Below are 24,183 nucleotides of genomic sequence, written 5' to 3'. Positions count from 1 at the left end.
TTAGAATGAATTGCACAGCACCCAGATTGACTTCATTACCCAACAGGATTCTTGTTTACAAATAAAGCAAAGAGCTTGTCTCCAACTTGCCCATCCTCACTAAAGACAAAAAATGTAGACAAAGAAGGGAGGACTCCACTATATGGTCTCAGGAGGGATACAGTTCAAGCTTCAGTCCTAAAATCAAACTTTTTTTAGCTATAAAATCCAAAGGTTGTTTGGGGAGCCAAAAAGGAATACAAAATAATATTAATTTTGTATAATTTCATTTAACCTGAGTAAGTAAAAATAAAAGATTGTTTTGTTTTTCAAGAACATAGATCTTTAAATTTTTTTATCATAGTACTTCAGAAATTAAGACTTCCGGAGATTATTTTCTAGTTAAGGTAAGATTCCTTAGATGTTGTCAACATTGCTATCTTTTTTTTTTCTTACCTGTTTGGCATTGCTTTTTTTACTATCAAAAAAATTTCTGTTACAGTCTTCTATCTCAGAGAAATTCTTATTTATCTATTCTTGATTTTAAAACTGTGTCACTTATTGAGAAGTGAATGAAAATACACTTTAAAATGTGCAAAGCACCTCACTGAGCATTAGGGATATCAAAAGAAAAGTAAGAAAGCCTCTGCATTCAAAGAGCTCACATTTTAAGAAGCCACAAAGTGTGTAGCAAGTTTCAGCTTCAAGTCATAAGGTAATATATTTTCTTGGCTGTCATTTTGTTTTACGAAATCACGTCTGTTATTGATGTTGAATTGTTAGATAACAGCAAGGGCTTTGGCGTGAATAACTCTATTTGATCACCAGATATCCAGATAAGAGCACATATCCAGAACCTTAAATAGCGGCTCTTCTGTATCCTTAAGTATCAGCTAATTCCCTGCCTGCGAAAAAACAAAGGAATCAGGGTGTATATATGAATGTATGTATGTCTAAATGTACTTATTACTATGTATCACTTATTTATATCATATATCCTATGATACAGGGTGGAAACAACCAAAAACCATGGGCTACAGGACCCTGAGAAAGAAAGTCCTTTAACTTCTTGGTGCCTTCTGCAGTTCTTTAAGACCACAGCTTGCTGAGAAGGTACTGACTTGCATCGGTAGAGATTCCTCATCTTCGAGTGTCCAAGACCAATGAAATCACAGGTCTATTCCCTATTCTTATATTTTATATGAATTTAAATACATATATGTATGCATTATATATATATATATATATCTAAACTCTGAGGGTATTTTGTATATATGTATATATATATATATATGAATGCATGATTGTATAAACCATTTCTACTGTGCAATGATTCTATGGTTTCTTTAATCCCACTACAGAGGTCTATGCAAAATGCAATGAAATGGAGCTTTGACATTTTGAGGTGAACTCCAACTACAGATCACCAAACTGGAGAAATCAGGTCAAATTCCCTTATTGCCTTTGATTGTACAGTTCAAGCAAAAAAAAAAAATAGTTGTTTTTTAAAAACCGGGATCATTTTAATTCTATAAATATAGCCCCAAACCATCTGAGAGATCATATAAAAATAATCATCTACTAAAGAAAAACAGATTTCAAAGGTATTCATTAGTCCAACAGTAGTAGCTCTAAATTGAGGGCAGAGTCCAAAGGAAGCTGAGAACAAAGCCCAGTATGAGCCTGTTGGAAATGGGAGCACCTTTTTAGTTTCAAGATGTGTCATTACGGTTAAATAGTGAACAGACACACAAGAAGTGACAAAGAATAAGACAAATAAACAATTATACTGAAAGTCACAAAGAGTTCTATTCCATCCCAGAATTATTTATCTACGGTCATCTCTAATGAACCTAAAAGAACCAGTAGATTTCACAGAGGCTAAATAAAACTTTTTAAAAGGTTAGCAAAAAGATATTTATGTGGTAAATGCCTCTGAACAGTCTTTTAGTGGGTGGATTCGGCACATACCAGTACCTTTGAGCCTAGTCCAATTTTGAATTAAGCTTCACAGTTCACCTTTAAGAAACAATGAGCCTGTTTTAAAACAAAATCTTTTATTAATAAGAAACAGGGAATGAGAAATTAAAAAAATAAGATATGCATCAGCTGAATTGTCTCTAAATAGAATGTTTTACAAAGTTTTCCATTAGCCATCAGTGGATCTTTAAAACACACAACCTTTTTTTAAACTTGTTAGTCATTCATCTGTAAAATCTAGCTTTTTATGTGCATGCCAAGCATAAAATTGTCCCATGCTAAATTTAACACAAATCTCACATTACAAAGTTATGTGCACTTGCAATTTAACATGCCTATGACAAAGGTGCGGGTTTATACATCCAAAGTATCCACATTTGAGGTGAGGAGGAAAGAGCACGTTTATTTCGGTGCCTTTTCAGCTGGAGGTACATTCATGAAAATCTTCAAAAACCCCAAACAAACCTAGTTCTATAATTTAAATCTGCAGGCAATCAAGCTAGGAAAATACATAGAGGAGCCAGGCTGTGTAATCACTAACACTTGCAAAACCATTTAAACTATTCTTTAGTTGTAATTGCTAGCAGTCTCTTATGATTGTAATCTCCAAAAAAAAATCTTCCACTGGAAAAATCAAACACAGGTGTATATTAACTTCCTGCCTATTTCTAATCAAGTGTCACTCAAAGCTTAGTTTTCCCACATTAAATTTTTCTTTTCCTTTAATGCTACATTATTTCTCACCTTTTAAATAGTGAGGAGGACAGACATGGTTTCTATGACACAAGCATTATTGTCACTGCCCACCTTGGGGCACAGGAAGGAAAGCAGGAACTATGTACCTCCAATATAGCCTATTTTCAAAATAATTCCACAGTAACTAGTGGATAGAGAATTGGACTTGGAGAAAGGAGAGAAATCCAGCTTCAAACACTTACCTAGCTGTATGACTCTGGATAAGTCACTTAACCTTCCTCAGACTCAGTTTCCTCATTTATAAAATGACAACAGTTTTTCCCTCCCAGAGCTATGGTGAGGATAAAGTGAGATATCTATAAAATGCTTTGTAAACCATAAAGCATTATGAAAATACTATAGCTATTATTATTATTAGCAACTATTCGAATTCTTTAAGACTTTTAAATGCTTCTTCTAAATTAGGGGCGGAAAAGGATACTTCATTAAAGAAATCTATACCTTCAAATGCCAATCCATGATGATATTATGTTTGTTATAAATTAATATGTTACCCTTCTTTATGCTGTCCAAAGATGGTGAATCATCCTACAAAATTTTTTATGGAAAAATTCTCAACTCTTTCTAATATGCAAACTCCAATAAGTCTTACGATATTTCAGATAGCATTTAGTAACTAGAAATCAACCCTCTAATCACAAATGCCTATTTTTACATTTGAAATAATAACACTATATACATTTTTTATTACTTTACACAATTTCTTACAATAGAAATCTGAGCTCACGGAACTGATTAAGTAGGGTAGACTTTGTTTATGTTACCTTACAATTTGAATTTACATAAATCTATAGAAAAATAATACACTTTATTCCCAAAGTTATTCATTCCTAAGCAGAGCTCAGCTTTTTATTGGTGCTGTGTTGCAGCTAGATCGATCTAGTCACAGGGCCTCCAGGGTTGCTTAAAGGAAAACTAGCTGGGAAGCTGAGTAATGATTACTTGGGGTTGTACTCCCTTCTTCCCTCTGGTGCTACAGCATAGGAAACATTCAGTGTCAGTGAAGCTTGTGATGCAGAGACCCCCTTGAGCTCACTATTTAAACCTAGTACAGATGGAGTGACCATGGGGAATGGGGGGAGCCATTGTTCCTGAGCTCCAACATCTGATGTATTACTATTCCTATCACGGAGCTAGCAATCCTTTAAACTTTAGTGATTTGGTTAGTTTGGGAGGAGGTTGTTTTTGTTCTTTCTGGTCTTATCATTTCTAATTTTATATCTGTGGTATGGCTTTTTTGTACTTTTCTAATTACTTGACTTTTTTGTTTAAACAGATAAAAGCCAAGATATAAAATATCTAAGCCTTAATAAAAAAAAAAAAACCATCTTGGAGATTACAGTTTTCTATACTCTTCTTTAAAGTTAAAATGTTAATAATTAACATAGTTATATGATTTGTATCTCATATTGTTATATTAACATTCCCTCCATCATCTAAGGTTTCTGCTAAAGCCTCAACAATCACGCATATACCTGGACATCATGTGTGTACTATAGAACCAAAAGGAAATAGTGTTTTGATAATATTTCTAAGTATGAAAAGCATCAATTTTCATGAAAGGAGGATTAATTTGAAAACTGATGACACTGCTAACCAATCTAGTGTGGTTTCTCCTATTTTTAATCTAGTATTTGGCAAGTTGTACATTACAACTTCCATGAATTAATATGAATCTCTAAAAAAGTCATGAGAGGGAGAGGAAGTCAACATGGTAAGAAAGTAGTACACTGAACTACCTCAAATCCCCCTTTTTCCCACCTCATCCCACACACAAATTCAGACTCCTTCAACTCATTCTATAAAATGCACAAGACTAAGTCATAATAGTGAATAGAAAAGATCACATTGAGTCATTTTTCTAGCACAGAGGGATCTGCAGACACTTGGGTGGAATCTGGCCAGAAGTGGCCACATGGAGTGCTCCTACACACAAGACAGGCTGTGCACCATGGGAAGAAAGGGTCTCACAACTAAAATGGGACCCTGAGTCTGTGCTAAAGTTCTGTCACAGATTCTGGGTGGAATAAGGATGAGATCAGCCAGGAGTGGTCCCAGGCCCAAGGCTATGTAGTAAAAGTAACAAGTTCAGAAGTAAGTAGCAGCAGTGTAGCTAGGATTCTAGGTACAGAGTGGAGTCTCAGTTCCAGCTTCTAATACTCAGTCTGATGCCTGCAGAGGAATAACTAGGGTAGGAATCTCTAACTAGAGGAACCTATGGTTTTGTTTCTCTAAACCAGCATAGCTTTTCAACTGGTGAAAAGTGGCTGAGTTCGGAGATAGTTCATTGTTGTTTAGATCCAAATCCATGCCACAGACTTATAGAACTCAGATCATGGAGGTCTTAATCAGATTGAGCCCTGGATTAGATTGCTTTTAGAATGAGAAACTTTGGGAAAACTGAAAGCTTAAAATTCTCCAGCTTCAACTTTTTTTAAAATCCTGGAATAACACAAGAAAGCAGCAACAGGAACAGCCTAGAATTTCTCTCCAGGATTATGCAGAATCCAGCCCTAACATCAAGTTGGTAGTCAGGAAGTAGGCTTGGAAAAAAAAAAGCTAACCAAAAAAAAAAGAAAAAGAAAAAGAAAAAGAAAGCAAGAAAGAAAAAAGAATGAAAAAGAAAGCAAGAAAGAAAAGAATTCCACCATAAAAAGCTCTTATGGTAAATAAGGACTCTCAAGATATTCTCAAAAAGAGAATGATTCCAAAACAGCTACAAAGACTCAACGCCCCCCCCCCAAACAAAAAACCACAGCTTGAGTACAAATTCAACTATAATTCCTGAAAAAGATGAAATGTAAGTTTAAAAAGAGTTGAAAATGTCATTTTTTACAAATGAAATGAGAATATTAGAGGGTGAAATTGCAAAATAAATGAGAGCTATGGAAAAAAAATAAATTAAAAAGAGAATTTCTAATGTGGCTCGGCAAAACTTTGCCCAAACAATAATTATAACAGACCAAATAAAATTTGAGGCAATAAGAAATATTAAAACAAAGTCAAAAGATAGAAAAAATAGAGTAAAAGGTATCTCATGAGGGGAAAAAAAATTAACAGTTACTAGACTAATTAAAAGCTATGATGAAAAGAAGAGCTATACATTATATTTAAAAAAACTTAAAACTGTCCAAATCACTTAGAACCAGATGGCAAAATGGGCAAAGAATCTACTGGTCACCTCCTGAAAGAAATCTCAAAATGGAAATTATCAGGAACACTATACCCAAAATTCAAAGCTTTCAGGCCAAACAAAAATATTGGAAGATTCCAGAAATAAAATATTCAAGCATCAAGGAGTCAATCAGGATCACACACAATTCCACAGCCACACTATAAAACAGCTGAGAACTTAGAATACATTCTTCTAGAAAGCAAAGGATATAGCAGGGTCGGCAACTTTTTTGGCCATGAGAGCCATAAATGCCACATTTTTTAAAATGTAATTTCGTGAGAGCTGTACAATGCTCACAGTGCGCACTCCTGTAACAGCGCCTGAAAAAAAATTGACTTTATGGCTCCTGCAGAAAGAGCCATATCTGGCCCTCAAAAGAGCCAGATATGGCTCGAGAGCCATACGTTGCTGACCCCTGGGATATAGGCTTAAAACCAAGAATAACGTGTGCAGAAAACTGAGTATAATGCTGGGAAGGATCTTTAATGAAATAATGGTTCTAAGCATTCCTGCTGAAAATGCCAGAGTGATGTAGAAGCTCTGAAGTTCAAAGACAGGAATAAAGAGATATATGTCCCCACTGAGAGGGGCTAATTAGACAACACACTTCTGGTATATCTTAAAGATCTTAATCCTCCTTGTTTTCAGAGAATAATATATTGCTCATATATATGTGAAACCATCACAAATGTATTTTTTTAAAGTATATTCTCTTTTAAGGTACACATTAATGATTGATGGCATTTATTAAACACTTACTATATTCCTAGCACTGGGGATTAAACCCAAAAATGAGACAGACCCTGCCTCATAAGTAGTTAGTATTTGAACTCTAATGTAGACAAGACATAAAGGTGAGTGGTAGCAAAGGAAGAGAGTTGAGGGCTGAGAAGTCACGATGATGGGGAATGAAACAAGAGAGTCATCTATTAACCCATTTTCTTTTCCAGAAGCAATGGTAATGATAATTTGATCATGGTTCTCAGAGAAATAAGTAGAAAGAGAAGGGATACACAGGTAAAGATGATTAGTCTCCCAGGTGGTGCAAAGTCCAGTGGCTTAGTTCCTACGTGACACAAACACCAGTGGTCTAGTTTGGAGTGGAGAGCAAATACAGTAATAGGAACAAGAAAGAAAAAAAAAGTCATCTTGAACTAGACTGGAATTCACAGGAGGGCACAGGCTATGCCTTTTACATTTTTTAATCCTTCACAATAATTTGACATAGAATTTTGAGCATAGTATCTACTCATTATTAGCTGAGCAACTGAATTGATGAAAAGAATATATAAATTCAGAAAGCCTAAAAAAAGTGAATACTTACTATTACTTGTTGCTTCAGGAAATCCAATCTTTTGACTATTCCATTCCTTGTTTTCCACTGTCTAGAATATTAAATGGATAGGTTAAAGCAGAGAAGTCACCTTTTTTCATTTACTCAAAACTAAAAAATTGACTAAGAATATTCATTTAAGAAAAAGATCTCTCACATAGTCACTCCTTTTGCTACACATTTCTCTAAACTTTGGTGCCAACAGTTGGATAAAAGAGTACTAAATGCATATAAAGCTTTGCATTATTTCATCAATTTTCTTTAATCAGAATGTATATTTCCTTGTATTGTCTTCTCATTCTCTAAATTGAATGTAGGCAAATCATAAGTGCTTAACAAAAGGTAAATGGTCATCATCATGGAAGTCAAGGTATTAATGAAACTTTTACTAGATCCAAATTCTAATTAATAATAACAAAAATATCTAACATTTATAGTGTATTTATAGTACCAGATTCTGTGCTAATATTTCTATTTCAATTGTTCAAAATTTATGTAAGATTAGCAAATGCTGCTAAGAAATACTTTTTAACTTAAAATTTTTTAAATTAAACATGTAAAAACAATTTCTAACAATTGTTATCTAACATTTTGCAATAGATTTTTTCTCCCCCCCTTCCCCTTACTGTACAAGGCTGCAATTAGGCTGATAATAGTACTGTTGTGCAATACATGTTTCAATAAATAAATTTTTAAATTTTATTTTATTTTTCCTCAATTACATGTAAAAAGTCTCCAACATTTTTCAAATAATACTGAGTCTCAAGTTTTCTCCCTCCTTCCCTCCTCCCTCACCTTATCTCCATAGAGATGTAAGCAATCTTACATAGATTTTACTTGTGCAATCATGTAAAACATTTTTCTATATTAATCCTTTTGTGGAAGGCAACACGAATTAAAAACAACTGAGTAAGAAAGTGAAAAAAGTTTGCTTTGATCTGGGACTCAGACTCCATCAGTTCTTTCTCTGCAAGCAGATGGCATTTTTTTTTTTACCATGAGTCCTATGGGATTGTTTTAAATCATTGTGTTGTTGAGAAAAGCTAAGTTAAACACATATTTTTAAAGAAAAGATGGGCTACATAAGCTACTGACCACTGCTGTATAGTTTAGTCTGAAGAAATATGTATTTGAACTAAAATATATGCTGAAACATATATTTTATCACACAAAATGTTTAGAAATGAAGGATTTCCAAAGATAACCTACTCTTATTTTGTGGTGACATGGTTTCTAAGTGCTCCAGAAATGCAAGTCTTAATTCCTTCTACTCTAATAAGCTTTTTTTTTTTTTTTTTAACCCTTGTACTTCGGTGTATTGTCTCATAGGTGGAAGATTGGTAAGGGTGGGTCTAATAAGCTTTTGATTATTCATGCTAGTAGAATCTGGATATAATTTTTAAAAATCTCTCTTTAACTACTACTTTCAATCTTTTTGACCCTGAATATTTTACTAATGATTTTAATGTGATAAAAATGAGAAACTTTGTATTTTACATCCTTTTATTTCCCCTATATATTTTCTTTTAACAGATTTAACAAGCAAAGGAGGAAGGAAAAGGGAAATGAAAGAGTTCAGACATAATACAAAATAAATCACTATGTTCTGACAAATTAAAAATTGATTATGTATTAGAAAATATCTGCTTTTCTTTGAACAGGGAGCCTTCTGACTTTAAATACTTCTTTATAACTTATCTCTTACTTACAGACCCCTACAGCTTAGTACCCTGAACATTAGCTTGAGGCTCAGTAACTCTGAGTTCTAATCTTAAATGTCACTAACTTGATTTATGTTACTTAATCCCCCTGCGCCTCAGTTTCCTCACCTGTAAACTTTCAATCCATCATAGAAATTAGTTTAGTTGCTTATTTTTCTCACAATAACAAATATTCCATTTATGTTTAAATTAGATGAACCTCTTCAGAATAAAAAAATTCGAATAATTTCTTCAGAAAAATTTATTTCATAAATACTTCTTTATAAACATGTCAAACAAGTAATAAAAATCATTTTCTTATCAAAATATGTATTAACAAAATTCTGTTGTTTCTGACGTATTTAAAACTATAAAAATTAAAAATTAAAAGTCATTCAGATTATAAAAAATTAATTTATATTTTGGAAGATGACAAATTTTGCCAATAGAAAGAAGTTAGAAATATCTACTCTAAAGGATTAAATTTTAGCACTGAAAACTAATATTTAAAAGGATTGGGTAAAAAGTAACTTTCTCATGTATCTTAATATTATTCTGATAAGGAATTTCATTATGGAATCTAATAAAAATTTAAATATGTAAGCTATGTTGTACATTGGCCAAATTCCAGAAAACTATTGGCCAGCTAGAAAGAACCCATATACAAGAATTAAAATTCATAAAATGATTAACTGCATTAATTTCTTTTTTTTTTCTTAAAACCCTTACCTTTTGTCTTGGAGTCAATACCGTGTATTGGCTCCGAGGCAGAAGAGTGGAAAGGGCTAGGCAATGGGGGGTTATTATTATGCTCCATTCATATCAGCAAAACAAAAAAACTTGCCGAAGCCTAGTTGTCCAGTTTCTTACAATATTTACTCTTCACCCCTAATTAGGAGTTATGGAATAGCAGGCCCAAACTGAAACAGAAGAGGGGAATAGGGAGTTTCTTTTGTAAGATGAAGTAATATTAAGTTGGGGGCCAAGATGACCAATTATTCCTCAGTTGTGATAACGGTTACAAACAATCACAATATAGTAGATGGACAATCTTCCTGCTTCTAAACCTTATGCTTCAGATTTGTGGTATTGTCCTTCTTGTCATTTGCTCTCCTTTTTTCCAATTAAGCCTCAGCAACAGATTTTAGGAATATCATATTTTAAATACTTCAAGGATCTTGTTTTTTTTATTGTTTTATTTTTTGTTGTTGTTGTCAGTTTATTTTCTGTTGATGCAAGTTGCCACTCAACTATAGCCGAGTACACATAATATTCATGAGTTTCTGTGATCAAATATCTCATTTTCCAGTGGCTAAGCTTCCACAGATGAGATTCTTCTTGTATTTGAAGGGCTGTAATGTGGAGGAGAGATTGGATCTGCTCTGCCTGGCCTCATTAGGGTAGACCCAAGAGCAATGAAGAGAAGGGGTCAATGTAAGCTAGACATCAGGAAAGTCTTGCTAAAAACTGGAGTTGTCCAAAGGTGAAATATGCTTCTTTGAGGCATCATGCATTTATTTCCCTTCCTCAAAGGTCTTAAGGCAGAGGTTGGAGACAGTTGGAGATCTTATTGTAAGAACTTCATTTATGTTGGTTTAGAGTAGGGGGCTCTGTAGTCCCTCTTAGCTCTGAGATTCTGTGCTTCTGTGACTTTCCTGGGCTTCAGATGATATCCAGACCTAGACTAGCTTGGCAGTGTTGCCAGAAATTAAATTCCTCTGACCTAGCTTTTAAGGCCCCATGATTACTACCACACTGGGCTGAGAAATCAAAGTAGACATTAGGAGACTTTGATGCATTTGTTCAAACAACCAAGGAAGAACTACTACTGCTGTCTGACTGCCATTGAATTCTCCAAAAACTATCTTTATGGAAAGGGCTCTATATTCCACTCCCTCGAAATTTTCAGTCAACTATGGTCAGATAATCAGTGATTTTATATACATACTTATGTATATATGCATGAATGTATGTGTACACCAAAGATATCTGCAATATACATGATATAGATGTTTTGAAACACAATACAGTAATATCCTACACTACAATCAGAATTCTATCAACTTCAACTGTCCAGAACAAATTCACAAACTAGAAAGTAAATGAAAAGGACCTCAGAACAAGGGCAAACAGCTGTCACAAGGCTTTACTTTGTGATACTTAACTCAGAGGGAGATGCCTCTAAACATTCAGGCCTCAGCCTTTTTTAAAGGTGTATGTAAACCAAGAGTATATATCAAATATTTTTATCATTCTAAAGGCAGAGGATGACCAAGCTGCATATCTCTGCTTATATAGGGTAAGCTATCAAAGAGTAATAGGACCATGCAGACCATAGCCCTCTATGAACACCCACCCAGATGAATCCACTTAGGCAAATCAGTGTTTTCCAGAAGTGACTCACTTAGGTCTGGGTACAGGGAGAAGTGTCTCCATTCTGAGTTCATGCCTGAGTGACTTCAGGCAGTTCAGGTTTAGAAGTCATTGGTAACAAGAAGGCTGGTTCATCTCCTGCTTAAATGTTTAGATACAAGGTGCTCAATGTTTCCACTTTTTCAAAAGAGAACTGCAGAAAGAAGCATTCTAACATAACAAAAGAACTTGGAGATGTCAGTGTTGAGAGTTATAACAAACGCCAAATAAAGTGAATACTTCCAAACCCAGAAGAGAATTGTACCTGAAACTATGAATCTCTTGCTATGTATAGCTTACTTTAAAAAAAAAACACAATAAATTTAACATATAACTTTCAAAATTATCCTGTTTGCTCTTACTTTTCTTAAAATGAGGAAAGACCTCATTCATATGGTCTGCCTATAAGGTCAGATAGGAATTAAATTATAGGATAGGAATATGAACCCAAGTCCTCTGATAAAAGATATTCCTTCCACTACATTATCCTGGGAATTTAGGGAAACAATGATGGCCTCTACCCAGTATGCACTTAGTTAAGAATAAAGTCATGCCAACTTAACCTCATTTCCTTTTTGGTACAGGGTTACCACGCTGGGTGAACAGGAGAATGGCATAGTTATAATGCCTCTCAATTTCAGTAATTTGCATTTGACAAAGCCTGTCTTGGTATCCTTGTGGAATAAGAAGTAAGTTACCAGTCACTGGGGATATGAAGATTTAAAAATGGCAAAATATCTGCCCTCTTGGAGCTTACATTCTATTAGAAAGTACAACATAAAAAAGTAAAGGGGCAGCTGGGTAGCTCAGTGGATTGAGAGTCAGGCCTAGAGACAGGAGGTCTTAGGTTCAAAGCTGGCCTCAGACACTTCCCAGCTGTGTGACCCTGGGCAAGTCACTTGACCCCCATTGCCCACCCTTACCACTCTTCCACCTATGAGCCAATACACAGAAGTTAAGGGTTTAAAAAAAAAAAAAGTAAAGTATGAGAGTGTGATTAAGCAAAGAAGAACTCTAACCAAAAGCCTCAAAGAAAATTAGAGGTGAAAAAAATACATTCAATTTTAAGGGTCAGAGAAAACTTCAAAATATAGTAGTACCTAAGCTTAATCTAGAACAAAAAGAATTTTGGCAAATAGAGTTGAAGAGAAAATGAAATGCAACACAGGGAACAGCCTATATCTGATGTATCAAGCTGGAGAACAACTTAATAGATTAGTTTAGCTAAAACAGATTATTTTAAGAGGAATAGTGTGAAATTAGTCTAAAAAAGTAAAAGTAGTCACAATGTGAAAGGCTTTAAATATAAGAATAACTAAACCTCAGTGTAGGGTAGGACCTCAGTGTCTCTTTCTCTACATCAGAAACGGGGTCTGTGAACTTGGTTTTCTCCTCCATATTTTGATATTTTAAATATAACTGATTTTTTGGTAATTCTTTATATTCTATTTTCTGTTCTTAAAAACATTATTCTAAAAAAGGGTCCAGAGGCTTCATCACACTTTCAAAAGGATCCATGACACACACAAAAAAAAGTTTTAAGAATCCTGGATCTAGTCCATATAATACTTGAATAAGGATGTCCTCTGCAACAAGTAGTTATTCAATCTCAGGATGAACTTCCAGTGAAGGAGAAACTACTGTCTTCTGAGGGAGCCCATTCTACTTCTTAAATAAACTTTATCAGTAGGAATTTCATATGTGATATATGATATCATATAAAGTCTTATATGATATAAAGTTGTCCCCATTCATTGTCTCACACTTCTGCCCTCTAGGACAGAAAACATTTAATCTAGCTTCCAAATTTTATATATAAATATACTTAAAATAGTTATCATCTCCACTTATCCCCCCCTCCAATATTCTATTGTTAATGCTAAGGAATCCTAGTTTTTTCAACTAATATTCAAATGGCATGATCTTGAAGCCCTTCACTGTCCTTGTCACCTTCTTATGGAAACTCATTGCTACTGTTGTTCTTAAAATTCAGTGTCAGGATTAAACACTACATTTCAGGTGTGGCTTGATCATGAGTTCCATGACTTGCCCAGGGTCACACCGCTAGTACAGTACACAACTGAGGCCAGATTTGGATTTAGGAAAATGATTGGCACTGTACCCACTGTGCCACCTACCTGCTAAAGAGTTTACATTACATTCACATTAAACTTTAACTTGGATAACCCTCGACTTTTAATGGAGCCAGTCAGAACAGTTGTGTGACAACTTCCAGTAGACTTAGCAATTAGTGACTAGGAGCAGAAAGTGGGTGGCATGGGTGATCAAGGGCTGCAAATTAGCAGGGTGTTAACAGGGGTAAGACCAGAGGCTGAGAGATTTAAGGGTGGAGGACAGTTCCTTGTTGAACTGGTTAATTATATGGTTGAGGCAGTGATAGGAGTAAAGAGAAAAAGGTGAGTGCAGGATTGGGGAAAACAGGGAGGGACTAAGGGACCAGAGGTCACAGTAAGAATGATAAGCAGGTTCAGAGAGAATAAGGCAGTGGAAGAAGTAAGAGAAGATCAAAGAAGGGTAATTTTTTAATTCAAAATAATGTATGTAGAAAAGTTAAGAGTAAAGGTGAGGTCTAAGGTGTGACACAAAGCTGTCCAAATATGAAATGGGTTGGTCTTGGAAAGCAGTGAATGGGATGATACTGAAAATGATCAGGAAGAGGCTAGACACAACTTCTACTGATTGCTAGAGATGTTTTGGTGAAATTCACAATTTCAATAATTCAAGTTTCAGTAAATATTTAGGTACATATTCAGTGCAGATCACGATGGCAGGGAGTGGGTAAGTCACAACGCTTAAATAAAATATAGTCTGCTTTCTCTGAAGAAGCATTTTCCTTTACAAAGGCAAGAGTAGAAGAAGGGATCAGAAGATGATTCATGAAGGAGATGACATGTGAAGTGGACATCAATGTATAGGTATAATTATTACGGGCAGAGATGTGTGCATGAGGGAACATTTCAGACGGAAAGAATGGCAAAGGCACGGAGGTGGGAAAATATGGGGTGTATAGAGGAGAAGGTGAAAGAATCTAGTCAGGGGTGAGAAAAGCACAGGAAAGAAGTAAGAAATAGAGATGTAAGGAAGAAGTTAAATATAGAAAGATAACACACAGTAAACTGTTAAAGATCTTAAAGGTTAGATTCATGAAAAATCTATATTCACAAGGCAAAAGGCAGGCATTGAAAAGTTTTGAGTAGAAAAATGGCATGATCAAATATATGCATAAAGAGAATTAATTAGGGACCAATATGGAGGATGAAATAGATGGGGGTAAGAGTGGAAGCAGCAAGACTGGTAAGGAAACTGTTAACATAGTAGAAGGAGGAGTTAATAAGAGTTTCCTTTCTATTTCTACCACTACTACCCAAGTACAAAATCACCTACTATCTGCCCTCAGGCACTTACTAGCTGTGTGACTCTGGGCAAATCACTAAACCCTGTTTGTCTCAGTTTCCTCATCTATAAAATTAGGTGGAGAAGGAAATTGCAAAGTACTCCGGTATTTTTGCCAAGAAAACCCTAAATGGAATCAACAGACAGAACCAAAAACAAAACAAAACTGAATGTAAAGTCATATTTGTATTTTAAAATTAATTTCATAAGTACAAGATAGAAGAGTAATGGCTACATAGCATTTAACTGAGAAAGATCTAGTAATTTTAAGGGAATCCTAGTGCTCAGTAAAAGTTGACTATATGATATAGCAGTAAAAAACAACAACAACAAAAAACCTTCACATCTACCATAAAATAGTCTTGGGCACTTATATAAGAACAAACAGCACTACACACTTAGTAACTTCCACAATAATTGTAAAATAATATAATAAATGGGGCTAATAAGAATGATTCTGATAGGTTCAGTATACTATTAGGATTAGAATAATGCTCTTTTACTCAATATTATAAGTGGGGTATGTTGTCTGATTTTCCACTCCCTCAAAGTTTTGGCACTGAAAAGAGTAATTTAATTACCTAGAAAATTCACTGATGTAGACCATCTCCTTCCTTGATAATACTGGATAAATGAGGCATTACTATATTGTAAAAAGGAATGAACATCATCCAAATTATTTTTTACCAATGTGAATAAACAGGAGTAGAATTCTACTGAATCCAAAGCAAAAAAATACTAACAAATTCTAACTATGCCTCTTCTGTGACCCAATCTGGTCACTTGGAAACATCTGGAGGTATCACTAAGAACATGATGCAATTCTACTCTTTATGTAACTTCTGGGGAAATCTAATATAAGTTTATGGCAGCTTCTCATTCTACCAAAGTATTATATATATATATATATGTGTGTGTGTGTGTGTGTGTGTGTGTGTGTGTGTGTGTGTGTGTGTACATCCCCTACTGAGTTACAGCTGCTAATTAATTTGGCATTCTTATGTCAAGATACAATATTACTAGTCTTCAAGAAAAAACATATTTTTGTGACATTTACTCAAAGAAGTATATATTATCCTAATTTGAACCAAACATACCACAGAATTATGGGGCACAGGGAAAAGTAAGCCTTCTCCATTCCACTCCTTTCCTAGAGTTGGCTTTTCCAAAGAGCTTCTCAGTTCTATGTTTCTCTCCCTAAGGTATTTCATGGGAAGCAGAGTTGTTGTGGTAGAAAGAACACAACTTTGGAGTCAGTATGGTATAGAAAAGAACTCTGGATTTGGCATCAGAGAACTGAATTAGAATCAGATGTCTGCGGGCTATCCATGTAGACTTAGGCTAGTCATCTAATCTTTTTGACTTCAGTTTTGTTGACTGTAAAATGAGGAGTAATGTAAATGTAAATGACTGGTAAGGTCCCTTCCAACTCTATTAGTCAGAAAATCTGACCTTTGAGTCTCAGCTATACTTACTGGTTTGGGCAAGTCATTTAAACTTCTCTGAGTTTTGTTTCCTCATTTGTAAAACAGGGATACTTATATTTACTATATCTACCCTTAGCTAAGGGTCACAGGGCCAGTGACTAAGACAGTTCCATGCCTTCCAATATGGGAACCCCAGAAGGAAAAGGGAAAGGCTCATAAGGTGTCACTTGCTACCATCTAGCACTTTGGAGCATTCTAAGCCAAAGACCTCAGAAGCATATAGGGCAGACAAAGGCACACAACTTTTCCCTAAGTCTTACACAAGACACATATAATGTAAGGTACAAAAATCTTGTCATTAGTGCGGGCATTCCTTTCTTGGCACAGTTAACAAGACAAAGAGAAGCACCAATTAAATGAGATAATATTTATAAAGTGTATGGCATAGTGACTGGCACATAGTAGGTGCCCTGAAAATGCTTGTTCCCTCCCCTTACTCCTTCCCCCTACCTTTATCCTTCAGTTCTCCCATTTACAGCACAGATTGGGATAATTTACATAATGGATTTAAAAGGCACATGAGAGACAAAAATCCTAATGGAAAGAATGGGACTTAAAGACAGATGGCGATAGTATGTGAGGACCTAGAGGAGCCCAGATATTCCCTTTCCCAAATAGCCCAGTAAAGTTCTAAAACTGTACCAGAAGGAGCAGTGATTAAGAAAACCAAAAAGAATTAGCAATAAGCCCCCTTATCCAAATCAGGACTGAACAAAAGGGCTTCCAGAATTCCATGGAAACATTGAGTGTAAGAATGTTAAGGGCAGTTAGATGATTAATTGGGAAGCATCTCAGTCACAGAGAGGGAAAAGAGGCAGAGCAGCACTTAGGGATGGTCCAGAAACCCCGTCCTCATAGGAGACAGGAAAAGAACAGAGGAGAAATGAAAGAAAGAAATTACCTTTTTGATTTATAAATAGTAGGAACTTTCCTAGCTATATTATCAAATAAAGAGATAAAAATAATCACTAAAGAAGACAGGGAAATTTTTGATTATATAAAATTTAAAAGTTTTTGCACAAACAAAACCAATGAAAGTAAAATTAGAAGAGAAACAAATCACTGGAAAAGAAAACCTTTGCAACAAGTTTCTCTGTTCAAAATTTCATGGCCAAGATATGTAAGAAACTGATTCAAATTCATAACAACCACCATTCTCCAATGGTCAAATGAGTCAAAAAGACTGTTTTCTAAGAAAGAATTCTATCAGCACAAGAAAAAATGTTCCAAATGACATACATTGAAATTAAAGTAACTCTGAGATTCTACTTCAGATATGGCAAAATAGCAAAGTTGACAAAAAAGGAAAACGACAGTTGTTGAAAGAATTACAGGTAAATAAACATAATAATGCATTATTGTTGGAGCTGTGAATCCAGTCATTCTAGAAAGAAATTTGGAAGGATGTTCAAAACTATGCATACTCTTTGGCCCAGCTATGCCACTTTTTGTAGAGCAAAGAAAGACTAAAAAGGACTTACATTCACAAAACTTTTTATAGTAGCAAAGCAAAGAAAATTAGGCATAGTGCATATTTCTTGGTGAAAGGCTACATAAATTATGGTATCTGAATGAAATAGATTATGCCATAAGAAATAAACAATTTCAGAGCTACATGGAAAAACCTCTATAAAACTGATATACAGTGAAATGAGCTGAATTAGACAAACAATTTCTAAATGACAACATGATTTAAAAAACAAAAAACTTTAAAAGACCTGTTAACAATGTAAAAAAACAACTATGATTATAAAGAAATGATGATGAAGCATAATACACACATACTGACAAAGAGGAGATAACTAAAAATGCAGAGTAAGAAACATTTTGGGGCATAGTTAATGTAGAAATTTGTTTTGTTTGCATATCTGCAAACAAATATACCTACATATTTCTTATGAGAGCTTTTTTCTTCTTTTTTTCAATGTGGAAGAGGGTTAAGAAGGTAAAGGAGGTTAGGAGTAGGAAGGAAGGAATTCAGAAAGACAGAGAGAGAAAGACCAAAAGAGAAATAACGAGAGATGAAGGAAGAAAGGAATGAAGAAAGGAAGAAAGGAAAGAAGGAAGGAAGAAAGGAAGGAAGGAAGGAAGGAAGGAAGGAAGGAAGGAAGGAAGGGAAAGTGAAGTCAAGAGAGAAAGAGAAAAAGAAGGAAATGAGAAAGAGAAAGGGAGAGAGAGAGAAGGAAGAATAGGGGGAAAAACTGTGATTGAGATATCTTATTAAAAATGAAGAGGAAAATAAAGCCAAAGGCCAAAAAGAAGTTCAGACAGTCAGGCCAGCTTTGAAAGCTACAGGATAAATTCATTACATATTTTAAAAGAAAAGCAAATTAGGGATCTGTAATTTTCAATATAATCCTTCAGTTTTGCTGTGAGTAGGAAAATGTCCATTTCTTTTGGAGTTTAAGTTCAAAATTTAAAAGAAAATTTAAAGAGAAAATGAGAGTATCTTCCCGAACTCTTCAAAGACTAAGTAGGGGCAGCTGGGTTGCTCAGTGGATAGAGCACCAGTCCTGGAGAAAGGAGATCTTGGTTTCATATGTAGCCTCAGACACTTCCTTGCTATGTGTAACTCTGGACAAGTCACTTAATCCCAACTGCCTAGCCCTTGTTGCTCTTTGGCCTTGGAATCAATACTCTAAGACAAAAGGTGAGCATCAAAAAAGAGAGAGAAAAAAAGTAGATAATGACAGAATGGAAGACTTGGAGCCCAGGCACTAACAAAGGAAGTAAGTAATGGGACGGACTCATCGAGAACAGATCACAAATTGAAAAGAGAAACTCCCTGGAACAATCCAAAAAGAAGTATTTGCTAAGCCACCAGAGAAGACCTTTTACATAAAGGGTCTTGCTGTGGGATCCAGATGTTCAGAAACCAGAAAGTGTAAATAGCCCGGTGCCATTCCGGCCCCAGAGGCAAGAAAGAGCTGTAAAACTGGCAGCTGAGGCTCTAGTGTAATCTCTCTATGGACCCCTGCTCAAAAGCTAGACCCCAGAGTTAATAAGTGCTTTTTAGACTGGATTGAATTGGAGCTCACTAGCACAACTGCAAGGGAGCAGGGAGAGAAGCAGAACTGGGGGTGGGGCAGTAGAGGGGTTCCTCAGGGAGCTGGAAAAGAGAAGAAGCCAGCAGAGATGCAGCCCTGAAGGGAATCAAAGCAAAGGAAGCTGCCAGCCAAAGAGGCACATGAATGCTGAGCATCATCAGCGCGAAGAGACGGACCCCAAGTCCTTCTCTCTTCCTGGGTCCTTACCCCAGAGTGCTATTATTGGTAATGACTCCATAGGCCACTCGGAGGAAGGGAGTAGCTGACTCAAGGAGTCTCTGGACAGTCTTGGGCTTCGCTATGTCCTTTACTGAGTAAAGGAAAATATCTTCTTTTGAAGCCTTGAAAGACCAAATAACCCTAAGGGGGAGCTAATGGTTACTCTTGGAGGACTGTCGGATGCTCAAGTTTCCGGGTGCTATCTACCAAAGGAAAAGGAGGTCCCCTAAGTTTAGCCTGACCCTCTGCACCAAGACGACACCTCTGGCATAGGAGCTGCAGGGAAAACCTTCTACACCGTCATATTCCCCAGAGCCACATTGCTCTGTTGTAAAAAGAGCTCTGGTGCCAGCCTCTGTCACTGCAACGTACAGTCCTACCACTGCAGCATAATGGGCCAAACTGAACAGAAACCCCAAAGCTTGGTCTTTAGCTGCCTTTTCCTATCTGGAGGTGTCAGGGAAAGCCTCACGTAGGAGAAGGGACTTGAAGGGAACTTTAAAAGAAACTTGGGGTTCCGGGAGACAGGGGAAAGAAGAGAGTACCTTCCAGGCTGTGCAAATGCAGGAGACTGGTGGCAGAATGTTGCATATAAGGAAGACCAAGAAAGCTCATTTTGCTAGAACACATAATGCTCTGTCAAGGAGAATAATACTCAAAAAGCCAAGAAAATTAGGTTGGAGTCAGACAGTGATGGGCTTTAAATGCTACATAGAAGAAATAGTCTCTGCTCTCAAGAAACTCATAGTCTGATAGATAAGGCAAGAGGCAAAAAATGATGTACAAATGAGACACAGATAGTATAAACTAGTGGTGATTTCAGAAAGAAAGCATCAGCATTAAGGAGGACTGCCAAAGACTTCTGGCAGAAGGTGGGCCTTTAGCGAGGACTTCATGGAAGCCAGGAGGCAGAAACGAGGAGGGAGCATGCTCCAGGCATGGGGGATGCCAGTGGGAATGATCAGTCAGGAGACTCAGCATCGTCTACAAGAAATAGCAGGGAGATCAGTAAGCAGCATGGGATGGATGGCTGAGTGTGTGTAAGGGAGGGAGGCATAAGAAGTCTGGAAAGGTAGAAAGAGGCCAGCTTGTGAAGGCTTTGAAAGTCTAATAGGATGTCCTGTTGGATGGTGGAGGTAACAGGGATTCCCTGGAGTGGGGTGAATGGGAGAAGGGGGATATGGGCTGCTGCGAGGAGGCCAAGGAGCTTTGAGATACAGACGAGGAGAGAAGAGAGAGCTCCCAGAGAACAACTGCTATTTTTTCCAGAAAGCTAAGAGGTGAGAGCTTCTGCTTAGGAGGGGGAGAGGTTGGTGTGGGAGGCAGTAAGGAATGCCACTGAGAATCAATTAGGAAAAGGAAAGATTTCCTTGTTACAATGAAGGCCCAGGTGAGACGAGATGAAAAGTTTGGAAACAAGCCCAGTTGACATGGTTGTGTGACTATTCGTGCATAACAGCATGTAAGGAGAAGTTATTGCCAAATCCATCTGCTTGCCAAAGAACAAGAGAGACAAGGTGAACGAGAGCAATGCCAGTTTAGGATATAAATTTTTGGATAAATCTTAAAGGAACCCAAAGGAGTCAAAGACATAGGTATAGATAGGTCTGATACTTAATAGATTATTTGGTGTACATCTTTTTGTGGAATCAAAGAACTGGAAGTAAAGTGGATGCTCAAATCTAAGAGACTGGCTAAAAAATGTACAGTATATAAATGTAATGGAGTATTATTACATAGTACAAAATGGCAAATATAAGAAATTCAGAGAAACATGGGGAAACTGCATGAACCAAAGACAGAAGGAAATAAGAAATTTTGTTTACAATCCGCTTTTTCCAATCTACTATGTATATGGAGGGCAGCTAGGTGGCCTAGTGGCTAGAGTGTTGGGTCTGGAATCAGGAAGTCTCATCATCTAGAATTCAGATCTAGCCTCAGGCACTGTGTGACCCTGGATAAGTCACTTAATACCATTGCCTCAGTTTCCTCATCAGTAAAATGAGCTGGAGAAGGAAATAGCAGAGCACTCCAGCATTTTGGCCAAAAAAGACCCAAAATGAGATCATGAGGAGACAGGACTGAATGACTAAACCATATTATACATGGACATAAATGTCATTTATTTGATATTTGAGTTCAGAAAAAAAATCTTTTAAAAATACATTAAACACATTACAGTGAAGGCATAATACTAGTTGCTGGAGACACAAAGACAAAATAAAAGTTTTCATCCTTAAAGACTATGTATTGTATTTGAAGGAATAAAGTATATACATAAGCAAATAAAGGTAAATTAAGGCAGGAGAAAACATAGACAAATGTGGGGATGACTAAGAGCGTTGTGGTGGTATCTGAATTTATCCTTGAAAGAATTTAAGGATTCCAAGAGGCAGAGGTTGGGAGAGAACATATCCCAAGTTGATTGGTTGGTTGTTGTCCTTTGTACTCAAAGAGAACAAAAGTAACATCACTGGTGATGTCTTTTGACTCCCATATAAACTGGATTTCAGCGAGACAGAATTGCACAAAGTCCTTAGCCTCTTTCAGAGTCTTTGAAGTCCCATGACAAGTCAGAACTGGTGGTGGCCCAGGATTCTGGAAATGACTGTGGTTTCTTCCCTGCCAAACCAAGCGCGAAGTTCTCCACAATGCCTGCTTCAGCCATCTTCTTGGCCATTGGAACAAACTGTTCTCATCCATCCCTTCTTTCAGAGGGCATCTTCACACGCCTGAGGAGATACCCCACAATTCCCTGACAGGTCTGAGGCGTCAGCCACCCTCCACCTAGGTTAGCCTGTCTGCCAAGAGGGTTTGCCAGAGTGGCCATTGCCCTTGCCACAGCTTCTTGGAACCACACGTGAAAGGAGCCCTGAAATTGGCTCAGCAAGCCCTCCCACCAGAGGTACTAGTCTTCCCTGAACATCTTCTACACCCCACATCCCAAGTTAGTAAGTCAATAAACATTTATTAAAGGCCTATCATGTGCCAAGCACTGTGGTAAGGACATTCCATGCATAGAGAAGAGTTTTGGGATGGAAGACAATATTAAAAGCTAAGGATATAGACAGAGTACAGGGAGTTAAAGGGAATAATATGAAATAACTGGAAAGGGAAAAGTCAAATTATGATGAGTCAAATTTTTTGAGCAGGAGGTAGATGAGGTCATCAAAGAATAATGGACAAGTTTTAAAATTTGTCCAAGAGTGCCACTCTAAGTTTCTACTCTGAATCCAACTCGTTGTCCATCTATATTAGATCTAGATACTGAGAGACAAACTCTCTAGGTTATCTAATCAAATATGTGTTGTAATCCAAGTGTTAATTATTATTCATCCATTTGGGCTTTCTGAGTGGATGGTCAGAACAAATTTCTTTTAGTGATTCCAGATATCATCAAGAAAGCATTGAGGTGTTCTTGGGCTTGATGCCATTAGTATGATATCATCTGTAAACAGGAACTCCTGGAAGACCTCAACATATGCAGGTGACCCCATAAAGACATGAATTTTGTCCTGAACCTCCTCCATTCTAGTGTTAACCCCTTTTGTAAGCATACATCTCTTGTTTTATGCCTAACCGATGTTTATGATTAGAGGGTTATTAACTGAGGCTATTTCTGCCGTTTCCAAAAAAATTTTTTCCAAAGAAATTTTAATACTTTTGATAATATAAGTGGGAGAGACTTTGTTGCAAACAAGTCTTTAAAGGTAATTTTTTGTTCTGATAAATCAAAGGCTTTTTTATAATTGAAAAAAATAAGCAAGGTGAGTTTCATATTCTCTACACTTTCAGGGAATGAGAAAAAGATAAAGATATGACCCACTGTTGAATATCACTTTTTTTTTTAATTTTTAAACCCTTAACTTCTGTGTATTGACTTATAGGTGGAAGATTGGTAAGGGTAGGCAATGGGGGTCAAGTGACTTGCCCAGGGTCACACAGCTGGGAAGTGTCTGAGATCAGATTTGAACCTAGGACCTCCTGTCTCTAGGCCTGGCTCTCAATCCACTGAGCTACCCAGCTGCCCAAATATCACTTTTAAAAACACCTTTTTGCTTACTCAATTTTGCCCTCAATTTATGTATAAAGGACTCTCAAAGATTTTGTGTAGATGGGAGAGTAGTAATATAGCTTGATAGTCAACGGACGTATTTTCAGTATTAATGTTTTAGTCCAAGATTTTTTTCATGGCTTTGATAGCCTCCTCTTCTTTAGATATCTTATATATGTGTCCCTCAGTGCTCTCACAGATGAACTGCCAGCATGGATCTCCACTATAGATACTTGGTCTAATCTGGCTGTTTCCTCCTCCACTTTTGTTCTCTTTATTAATTTCCACTTCCCAGAAGTACATCCATGACTATGGCGTTAGGATCCAAGTGTGATAGTACCACTGTCTTTGAAAGTGAAAACAGTCTAATGTGTTTTAATTTGGTTTTCTCTTTGTTGTCCTCTCTTTTCATTCTAAAATGCCCTTAGGATGACTTTACTTAGTTGAACAAATCTAATAAGATGATCCTTGATTGGGGCTAAAGAGAGAGTCTTGATTTCAAAAAGTGAATTTTACAAGAACAAGATGGGTAATTAATCTGAAAATTATCCAAGAGTTTTAGTGAACTAGAAGTTCTGAACATATGATGTGGAAGACCAGGAGTTAATGTCATCTTAAGCCAAGAGA

General features: G+C 36.4%; 1 protein-coding gene across 1 annotated transcript in view; it reads right to left on the bottom strand.

Moving 5' to 3' along the window:
- Positions 1-24,183, bottom strand: part of STAU2 (staufen double-stranded RNA binding protein 2) — a 364,991-nt gene that overhangs the window by 181,368 nt on the left and 159,440 nt on the right. The window contains exon 8 of the mRNA XM_044665848.1: positions 7,215-7,275. Coding sequence (XP_044521783.1) covers positions 7,215-7,275 — 61 coding nt within the window. The remainder of the gene's footprint in view (positions 1-7,214; positions 7,276-24,183) is intronic.

Source organism: Gracilinanus agilis, chromosome 1 (assembly GCF_016433145.1).
Source record: "Gracilinanus agilis isolate LMUSP501 chromosome 1, AgileGrace, whole genome shotgun sequence".
In the NCBI taxonomy this organism is placed as follows: Eukaryota; Metazoa; Chordata; class Mammalia; order Didelphimorphia; family Didelphidae; genus Gracilinanus; species Gracilinanus agilis.
This window is presented reverse-complemented; position numbering and strand designations above follow the sequence as displayed.